This window comes from Anarrhichthys ocellatus, unplaced genomic scaffold (genome assembly GCF_004355925.1).
Source record: "Anarrhichthys ocellatus isolate YVR2014 unplaced genomic scaffold, GSC_Weel_1.0 scaffold39, whole genome shotgun sequence".
Classification (NCBI taxonomy): Eukaryota; Metazoa; Chordata; class Actinopteri; order Perciformes; family Anarhichadidae; genus Anarrhichthys; species Anarrhichthys ocellatus.
This window is the reverse complement of record NW_022280069.1, coordinates 3,685,898-3,696,062: the sequence shown is the minus strand read 5'-3', so window position 1 is coordinate 3,696,062 and position 10,165 is coordinate 3,685,898. Positions and strand designations below refer to the sequence as shown.

Below are 10,165 nucleotides of genomic sequence, written 5' to 3'. Positions count from 1 at the left end.
CTTGCTTACTTAATTATTTAAGTGGTTATAAAGCCTGTATTGTGCTTGCAGTTTACTTGTACATACAGTAACAAAATAAATAAAAAGTTTTCTAATTAATTACAACTTGATTGCAACGCTGTTAAGCAGCCAACATCATCTGAATATTAAAACGACCCACTGACGTCATGCTTTCAAGAAGAGGCAACTGTCGAAATAAAACAACCTGATGATAATGTTGTATATTTTGTATATTTACCAGTCGGGTACTTAACTACCCACTCTTTTTTTGCCGTCTCCATCACATCGAGAGGGATTTAACAGCAGGTGCAAATGTTTCCACAGAAACTGCAATGTGTGTGATTGCAGCAAACTAAAATATCAGCAGTAAACATCAGGGTTTGGTGTCAGTGCCTGGGGCCTGACATTCAACAAATGATTTATTTATTTAATGGATTTTCAGTAGCATGAACCAAACCCACATCACAGCCTCAGATAGATTGCTTTGCCCATCCTCTAGTCTAAAGTAATAAAAACAGCACAACACACACACATGGATTCAGTAAAATTACAACAAAACTCAATGACAAGCAGCAGAACACTCTTTTAAAGCAGTGATTTTAATGATCTGTGTTCTGTGGGTAACAAAACAGAAAAAAATAATTGGTCAAAATGATGATTTATGAGGTTATTGAGCCATGAAAGGTGCCAGGGATACATTGTCTCATTGCTTGTCCATCAAAACTCTTTGGACATTCATTCAGTGATTGTCTGTTGGGCTCTGAGAGCTACCAGGTGACCTACACTCAATACTGTGCCTGAATGCATCCTGTGTATATGCAGACGGAGGACTATAGCTGCTGCTCACGTTACACCACCTGTACAGATGGTGCAACCTGCAGCTACATGAAGAGTTTCTAAAGTATTAAACAGCAAAGGAAACTACAAATGAATCAATAAACATCCCTCATTCTCTCTCCTTATTGCTGCACTTCTATGCTTTCCAAAATAGCTTTTAGTGAACCTTGTTGGAAACCAGTTGTTCACCCGCATTAATGCACAGAGACCCTTAAATGTGTGTGCAGCTTTGAACAGACATCACACACAAACACACACACACACACACCGGAGAAGTCAAAGAAAAACAGTAGTGATATTTATTGTAATAACCGCAGTCATGTTTGACATATAGAACATTTTAAAACCAGAACAATGGAAAGAATAATGAGCTAATTTAAGTCATTACAACGTCAGGAGGCGTCCAGAGAAGAAAGCCTTGAAGTAGATGTGTGTGTGTGTGTGTGTGTGTGTGTGTGTGTGTGTGTGTGTGACGGCTAGTCTTGTGACTGGCTTGCAGCAGGGAGGCAGCGTTGGAATGTGTTGTAAGCTGAGTCACTACACACGCACAAAAAGCTCCATTGTCTGAAAATGAATAGCAGCAGCGTGAGTTGATGTGATGGGAGCGACTTCCTCCGGTCCTGATCAGGTTTTTCATTTGTTTCTAAGTGAGATGATTAGTCTGAGAATTCTAAAACCAACAACATCCTGATTCATTTAAATTCTGGTAACAAATTGATAATTATCAAATAAGTGAAATGTGATCCTTTTTCCCTCACTTTCGTTCTGACTTATAAGGAAAAACCAAGCTGCTCCGACCACAGTGCAGTCCTCTTCATCATCACCATCCTCGTGAGAAATGTGTGTGTGTGTGTGTGTATATGTGTGTGGACGGTAGCTACTCCACAGGCCGGATGCCCTTGGTCTCCTCCAGCTTCCTCAGGGTCTCGTCCCACTGGGTGAACTGCTTAGACAGCAGGAACATCTGCCAATCACAGGTCAGGGGTCAGTTCATGTTCACACGAGGACAAAAACATGAGCGGAAATCCGAAAACTTCAGCATTTATACGTTTACCAGACAGATTAGTTGAAGAACAGAAAGGCTAAAGTGATTATTTAAGTAGTATTATTGTGTCTCTTGTACCTCCCAAGAAGAAGCTTTTAATTACATAACATTTAGACGTTTTTTTTGTGGAAACTATGTTTTCTTGCAGTCGTTTTTATTTCACTGGAATTAAAAAAAGAAATGATCAATAAATGCGTACCATTTTGTTGTATTCCTCAAAAAGCTTCTTCACCTCCAGGGACTGAGCTTCAGTTTGGTCCTGTAAAAGAGACAAACATTGGGTCAACAGATGAAACACAAAGAGGCAGAGGCAGAGACAGGGGGGGGGGGTTACCTGTTCTTTGATGTGGATCTGTGACAGGCGCTGGAGCTTGGTGGCGTGTTCTGGTACATCTGAAGGCAACAGAAACACAGAGCTAACTCAGGCCTGGTGGGATAAACACACTGTAAAAACACTACACCAATGAATAAACAGGCTGGGAGTTTAAATGTTTAATAAATAGTTACGTTGTTTTCTTTCTAAAGCATGACAGCATGTTCAAACAGGGAATGTAGCATGATGTCAGAGACACGTGTGGAACACAGGTACAGTACTTCAGCAGCAGACTTTAAATGTCTGGATCCCAGAGCGCCTTGCAGCAAATAAAACCACATTATTTGATAGATTTATCTTTAAAAATAAAAACAAGACAAACTTACCTCTGATGTAGTTGCTGTCCAGCAGCGGCTGCATGTTGCTGACCTGCTCCAGCAAAACAGCCTGGGAAAGCAGGAAGTCCTCCTCTGTGTGCAGACAAACACAAACAGCACCACAGTGAGTTCCTCTACAGTCTTCTTCTTTATGTGAAAACTTACATAATATACAATATAACATTGAACTGTACATGCATCGCATTAAACATAAAAATACGACTTCATGGAAGTTATTTCGATTGGATTCCTCCATCACAGGCTCCTCCTGGTTCTCACCAGCGAGAATGAACTCCAGCTTCATTGCATCTGGTACAGTGATGTGGTCGGTGAACTGGGGGTCCAGGTACTTCAGCAGGTCCTCAACTGCACCGCAACACCAATAAATATGATCAAAGACCCACCGAACACACACAAATCCCTTCAAGCACTGTTGTAGCATTTTGAATTTCTGCACTTAACATCACTTTTGGCATTTTATGTCAATATTTTATGTCAAACAGTCTTGCAGCTCCATGAAAAACAGTCCACAACAAGATACATAACTCTGTGAATGTCAAGTCGTGTATAAATGAATAGTTACAACAAGCGCTGTAATCCAGGCTGTTATGACGGATACAAGGCAGCGCGTGACTCACTCTTCTTGTGCAGGATCTTCACTCGTTCCCTCTTGTTGGCCGTATTAGTCAAACCAGCCTGGATCCTGGCCAGAGACTCAGCACACTGCGGGACAAAGGACACGGATTACATTCAAAGTCATTACAATATATTCAATCAATGTGTCCCAGCAGGTTTTGTGCAGTATGTGGTACTACACCTAATACAGTGCAAAAAACACTGAATCTCAGGTTCAAGAGTAGCATGGAGGTAGCTATATAGCATGTAGCAACACAGTGAAATAGTCCTTTAAATCTCCTCACTGTCTTCTCTGATGAGCTCCGTGTCACGCTGCTTAGAACTGGAGGTTTATTACATGTTTATAAAAATGAGCATTTACAGTGTGGAGGCCAAACACGGGAATTTGCTTCTGGATATTTAGAGCATAACATTGTTTTGGTTTCATTCAGAGTACATCTAGAACGAGCCTGTCTACTCATAAACAATACATTTAAACCTGTAATTCAAACTTCAGTCAACTATCGCAAACATACAAACACCAACAACTGTGACTTTCGCCACCTCCGCTAACAGGAAATAAATCCACTTCAATGCTCCTTTGTAAGTGAAGTCTTCATCAGATCATATGACGCTCTGAAGAGAGGCTCCACTGATAAAATATAGATAAAATATAACCAAGATTTTCAGATTAAAAAGTTGTGTTTTAAAAAATTCCTGGAAACTAGTGACTTCAATATAATTCAGTGCAGTTTCTAACTCAACCATGTTGATATATCACTCATATAATTCATCAATCAATAGGAGTAAATAGTGGAAAATGTCCATCAAGTTCCCAGAACCCAAAGTGGCTTCTTCAAATTACTTATTTTATTAAACCAAGAGTCCGAAACAAAACAACTCTTAATGTTAATCGTGCAAATATGAAACAGGTCTAAAACGTTTGCATGACCACAGAGGAGGTTAGCATGGTGGGATATGTAGACAGTTAATTGAGCAAAAATATATATTTAAAAAAAGGTAATCTGGAAAAGTAACTAAAATCTTTGAGACAAATATAGTGGAGTAGAAGCATACAATTACATAAAATGGAAGTAAAGTACCTCGAATTTATACTTCAAGTAAATGTAGATTTTTTGTGCTTTTAGTGTTGGCTTGTTTCAGCTAACGTGGCTAACCTAGCAGCTGTTTAGCTAAATACATAAATACACTACAACAGTGAACACCGGAGTCATAAATTGTGATAAAATCGTATTGTTGTGCAGCCAAAAGGCATCAAATAAAAACAGGGCGTTCACTTGGCCCCACTCACACATAGCTACCGTTAGCTCTGCTAGGCTAACAGCTGGCGAGCGTCTTCATTATTCATCGGAATAGAGATTATTCTTTGCGAACCTTAACGGGTTTCTTTCCACTTTTGTTTCGTCTCTCTCCGTATATTTGACTCTCCAGCGTCTGAAGACGCATTTCCAGGTTATCCGTGTCCGATGTTACGTCCATTCTTAAAGCTACTAGTTGACAAAATGCGACGTACTGTAAGAGAGACGTCGCATATTGATGACGCTTTCACAAATACGTTTAGTGTTTTTTTGTTACAGTGTGCAGGTTTAAAAAAAAACAAAAAACATGTAAGATATTTGGACCTTAAATAAAACTATTCTTTTAAATCTTATGGGTAGATAGTTTTTTAGAAACATTGCTAAATTTAAAAAAAATGATGTTTTTGTTGTTGTTGTTGCAGTACACGGAGTCGTCCGCTGTGCGTCGCTGTTTCGCGAGGAACGAGGTGCTTTTCAGCTGTTTTCCGGTGACAGCAGCGGAATGACAACATCGACACTCACACGGCCCTTCTTCCATTCAAGCCGACTTCAACTAAACACCGACCAGAAAGTAAGGCTTTTCCTCACATATCACCACCTCTTCCTCGCACGCAACACGTCTCTGTTTGTGGACAACAAAATAAACAACCCAAAAGCTACGTCAGCACATTTGTACACAATTCTCTGCTCTGTTTTCACGAGCTAAGCTAGCTTTCCTAGCACGAAGCTAACGTCAGTTTTCACATTACATCTGCGTAGTTTGACCGGTTTAGAGTTAGTTTGTGAAGTCTAGCCTTCTTCTCCTGCACTATAACTGAGTAATAACTCTCCTTACCAATTAATAAAGACATATTTAGTTATTTAAAGCTGAATTACTTTGACACAATGTGAAACTAGCTTGTGTTGCAACGCCTACTTCACTGTGGTTTTTGGGGGTTTGTGTTGGTAAAGGTTTCATGAATGCTCTCTCTCTGCTCTGCTGTGTGTTGTTGACAGCAGGAAGCTGTCTGCCGTCGGACTTTGGTGGTCTGTGTTTGAGGAATTTCTTCTATATGTGCCACTGGGAGCAGCAGCAGCAGCAGCAGCAGCAGCAGCATGGCAGATGACAAGGACGTGTTGAGAGACGTGTGGTTCGGCCGGATCCCCACCTGCTTCACTCTGAACCAGGACGAGGTGACCGAGAGAGAGGCCGAGCCCTACTATGTAAGTGCAGCTCCTCTCTGACTCTTGCTTCAACCCCCATACTTCCTCGAAAAGACCCGTCCGAGATCTCTTTTTCCTCTGCAGGGTTCCTAGAGAAAATAGAATAGCAGTGTTCATTCACTTTGCACAGTATTTCTTTCTATGCACACTGTTTGTCAGTGTGATAGCTGCTCATGTTGGAGGAGTGAGGGGCTGCTGTAGGTTACAACCAACAAAACAACCTGAAAATCTGCTTAAAACCTCAAAACATGCTGAAGAAAGACATCGATGCACTTGAGTATTGCAATATTATGTTTTATGAAACCGTATCACTTCTCAAAAACACCGTATTTTTTATTTGTGGCTCACATTGCACCACAAACTGTAGTGCTGCGATGTCGGATGTTGCAGGGACTGTGGTGGGACTCTTCAGATTGCAATGAAAAATGAACCTTTTTTTCCCTCAGATTTCGTGCATACTGCGTTGTGATCTTTATACTATGAAAGTTTTCCTAAAATTAGATTTTAAAAATTACAATATATCTCCTTTACTGACAGTATTGCAACTCCCGTGTCATGCTACATATTGAATCACCAGATTCTTGCCAATACACGGCCTCAATTCAAAGAAGAAGAGGCGTAATCTTGAGTGTGTTTTATTTAAGTGCATTAGTTTAGGGGTGTCACACTGTAGCTGACGTGCACCTCAGAAGCTACGTAGATACCACGTGGAGAACAAAAATAACTGAAGACGACACAGAGCAAGCTGTAGAAAGCCTCAGCATTATTCTAGTTTTCAATAAAACACATCTTAAGGGTCGTACGTAGCTCGACTTGGCTTGGGAACCGGAGGGTTTGGGGTTGAGATCCCTGCACGGGACCAGGTGGAGTGGACTAGCTGGAGAGGTGCTCCCGAGGAACTCCCAACTGCTCAGGGTGCCCCCTCGTTTGTGTGTGTTTTTCAGACCAGATCTCGAGAGAGAGAAAACTTGAAGTTCCCTATAAAGTATGTCTTCTTCCTCTTCTGATGTAAACACGCCACCCATTAACGATTGCGTGGCAATGATGTCTATTTACGCAACAATTGATATTTGCGTCGCGTCTCTTTTCTCTCTCCTCTCGGCTCTCTCAGCTGCTGTTACCCAGAGTGAGCTACCTGACTCTGGTCACAGACAAGGTGAAGAAACACTTCCACAAAGTAATGAGGGCCGAGGACGTGGAGGAGATGTGGTTCGAGTATCAAGGGACGCCGCTGAAATGGTGAGAGAGCGATCGTCGGATGAACTCATTTTGTTCTTTCTCTCGGTTAAACAAGGTTGTGTGTGTGTGAGGTGGTACACTGCTGGATTTCTAAATGTGGGCGTATTCTTTTGTGATCCATATGTCAAACATTTGTTAGAAAAGCTATTTAGTGTATTTTCACATCAGAATCAAATTATTTTCTCCAATAAAATGCATTTGTTTCAACCCAAATCCATCTTATGAAATATGCACCATATTAAAACGAGCAACATCAGCAGGAAACTGCCGTTTGTGTTCCTTGTTTTACTGGATTAAGTGAAACATCCACACTCTCCAACAAATACAGAGTCAGACCCACAGCGGTATCTTCACACCTGCAGCTCTTAAGTCCGTTCATCCACAGACTGTGGTCGCCTCGTTAGTGCTGAGATCAACAATGTGAACAGACTGCAGGCACAACGTTCAGCCACAAGGTGTCAGTGTTGCAGCACAGACGATGAAGAGTCTGGTTTACAGTAGCCTCAACGTTCCAGGAGTTAAATTAAAATAGATTTAAAAAACTAAAAAAAGGTTCAGTTCATTATTTCTTATCATGTAAAAAATATCCAAATGTTTACAGGTGCAGCCTCTCAAATGTGAACTTCTGCTGCTTTTCTTTTCTTACTGAAAATTATTTTTTTTTGATTTTAAGATAGTTTATTAGGGTCTGGTTATCTGTTCAGGGTGTTTTTCATGTTTTGACATCTTTTAAATTACAAATTTGGAACAAATTGACTTGTTGGCTTCAGGGGAGCTAGACCGTGAAGACCAACATGTTTAGTGAGCGTGATTGACCGTAAAAATACCTTAATTACACTCAGCGGATTTGAGGCTGCGATAAAGAAAAGCATCTAATCCCTGTTGGCTGAAACACAGGAAGTGACGAACAGAAATGTCTCCCGAAGTTCACCGCTGCATCCAGAGAAAGCTGGACTGAAGACAACAAACATGCTGACACCAGTTCTGTTTTCTGGCACATTGAAACTTATAATTAGTAACTAGTTAGCCTTGAAATTATTTCAAGACGTTGCTACATAAGTAGTGAAGCGTTTCATTCAGAGGTCCGGTGCTGCTGTCGGTCTCTAGAAGGCTGATAAAACAGACTGATAGTGGAAGTCACGCTCTCTGAAGTAACATCGTTTCCTGTTTGCGTTTCCCGGTTTCAGGCACAATCCAATTGGACTTCTATTTGACTTCCACGCGTCCAACACCGTCTTACCCTGGAGCATCACTGTGCACTTTAAGGTAAGTGTGTCACAGGACTGTATCTCTCTTTGTATCCACTAGGGAATGTTTAACAATGAATCAAACGATGACGTGTGTAGTTTTAGAAGATGTGTAAAGTTAAGATAGCTCTGATAAACCCACTCAACACTACCGGCACCAAACATCAGACAAACAAAGATAGCAACTAGCTGAGCAAGAAATGTGAACATCATATTTCTGTCAGGAGTTGATGCAGACCAAAGTCCTATATGCCAAATTATCGTCTTCTCATTCTGACGGCCCGCCCGCGGGCCGTCAGAATGATAACTGCATATTTGTGTTATGCACACAACTGCCCTGTAACATGAGTATTAATGTGATATCTCATTAGAAAGCTACGGTTCTTATAATTCGATTTATGCAAACCATTTCAAGATACAATAACAACAGCAGGTACAGTTAACTCTCTGTCAAACAAGCACTCCAAAAATAGCCGATAAAATATCGCTGTGACTCACCGATTATGATTCATAACGTCCCCCTTGTGCATGCTAGTCCAGCAAAAACGGTATTGCTAGGTGGCTAAGGGTCCACTCGATTGAATCCAGTAAAAGATTTAGTCCAAAACACATTAGTACGTCCATAAAGACCCACGGGGGGCTGTTGCATCATTTCAAATTAGCCTGCAGGTATGATAACTCGCGATCATATTTCGGGCATAACTTCACCTTCGGTGTCAACAGAGCGAGATTTTCATCGCAAAATGGAGCCTGCATTCCGCCGGTTAGATTGACACCTCATTTGACCCAATAGGAGCTTCTATAGCCCGGCCACAGTCTGGAACAGCCAATGAGAGTCCGCTTTGAAAGACAATGCCCGCCTCTCTTCTTTGGGTATAGCTCGAGCCAATCGCAACAGATCCTGTTCAAACTCAGGCTCCACATAGCCAATGAAATTACGAAGCCAAGGATATGCAGATTTATCAGATTGAGTGCTGGGAAAGTTTTCTAACCTGAACTGGAAACCATGAGTCAAGTTCCTGGGACAGAGTCTGAAGACCAAAGTCTGGTTTATGAGAATTTTTAAGAATCTGTGAAAGTTGATAATGGTTAAATATGGTAGTTAACCATACATCGACATAAATAAACTATAGTTCGATTTTCAAACACGTAGTTTATGGTAGTATATGCATTTTGACGTGACCCTCCAAATGCATTTTTACACGGCAGCACTCTTTGTGAACAATGTGTAAGATATCAGTTTTTTGTGGTGTTGTTATCAAATTTTAACTTATACTAGGTGTCATTACTGTTAGCTGTGGAGTGAGAGTCTTTTCAACCCTGTAAGTCCCAGCCATAGATAGCTGCTGCCATCTGTTGGCCAAAACAAATCTAGGCGGAAGTGAAATGCTTCTCTTTCACTGTGCTGAAAACGCATTAGCTCAATGCTAGTAGCACTTACAGTGATTCTGACTGATTGTGAAGAAACTTCAGTGTGCTGCCGTTCAATAAAGACTAAAACCATCTATTCACCAACAGACTGCACACTCGCTAAAGTACTCGTAAACACACACACCTTTAGTGGCTCCATTAGTCCATTTATAAACAAACATAATTTTATGTAAACCACGTTGTCTTATTGCTTTTAGCTAATGCAATTCAAACCGGTTTCAGCTTGATAACTGACCCAACTCTGCCCCCCGGGGGCCAGAAAAGAAAACGCAACAATGCTGCTTTAAATAGAAATGTTTTTCTTGTGCATGCGTCAGAATTTTCCGGATCGCGACCTCCTCCACTGCCCGTCCAACTCTGTGATCGAGGCTCACTTTATGTCCGGCATCAAGGAGGCCGACGCCCTCAAGCACAAGAGCCAAGTCGTCAACGACATGCAGAAGAAAGACCACAAACAACTGTGGATGGGCCTGCAGAACGGTGAGACACACACACACACACACACACACACACACACACACATGCAGTCGTGCATTTCT

The 10,165-nt window shown here is 41.3% G+C and overlaps 2 protein-coding genes across 3 annotated transcripts in view; one reads left to right on the top strand and one right to left on the bottom strand.

Moving 5' to 3' along the window:
* Positions 1 to 1,113: 1,113 nt before the first annotated feature.
* On the bottom strand, positions 1,114 to 4,709 carry dctn3 (dynactin 3 (p22)). Its single transcript, XM_031867402.1, has 7 exons — positions 4,583 to 4,709; positions 3,211 to 3,295; positions 2,852 to 2,938; positions 2,582 to 2,665; positions 2,217 to 2,275; positions 2,082 to 2,141; positions 1,114 to 1,801 (listed from the first exon to the last, which is right to left on the bottom strand). The coding sequence occupies exons 1-7, from the start codon at positions 4,685 to 4,687 to the stop codon at positions 1,715 to 1,717; spliced, it is 567 nt and encodes a 188-aa protein (XP_031723262.1). The 5' UTR covers positions 4,688 to 4,709; the 3' UTR covers positions 1,114 to 1,714.
* A 268-nt stretch (positions 4,710 to 4,977) lies between these two features.
* The window catches only part of atg5 (ATG5 autophagy related 5 homolog (S. cerevisiae)), a 33,805-nt gene continuing 28,617 nt past the window's right edge, over positions 4,978 to 10,165 (top strand). The window contains exons 1-5 of one of the 2 annotated variants that reach the window (XM_031867400.1): positions 4,978 to 5,077; positions 5,503 to 5,709; positions 6,821 to 6,948; positions 8,136 to 8,214; positions 9,944 to 10,106. In XM_031867400.1, the coding sequence (XP_031723260.1) occupies positions 5,602 to 5,709; positions 6,821 to 6,948; positions 8,136 to 8,214; positions 9,944 to 10,106 (478 nt within the window). In that variant the 5' untranslated portion in view covers positions 4,978 to 5,077; positions 5,503 to 5,601. The remainder of the gene's footprint in view (positions 5,078 to 5,502; positions 5,710 to 6,820; positions 6,949 to 8,135; positions 8,215 to 9,943; positions 10,107 to 10,165) is intronic. The other variant, XM_031867401.1, reaches the window with a different exon arrangement.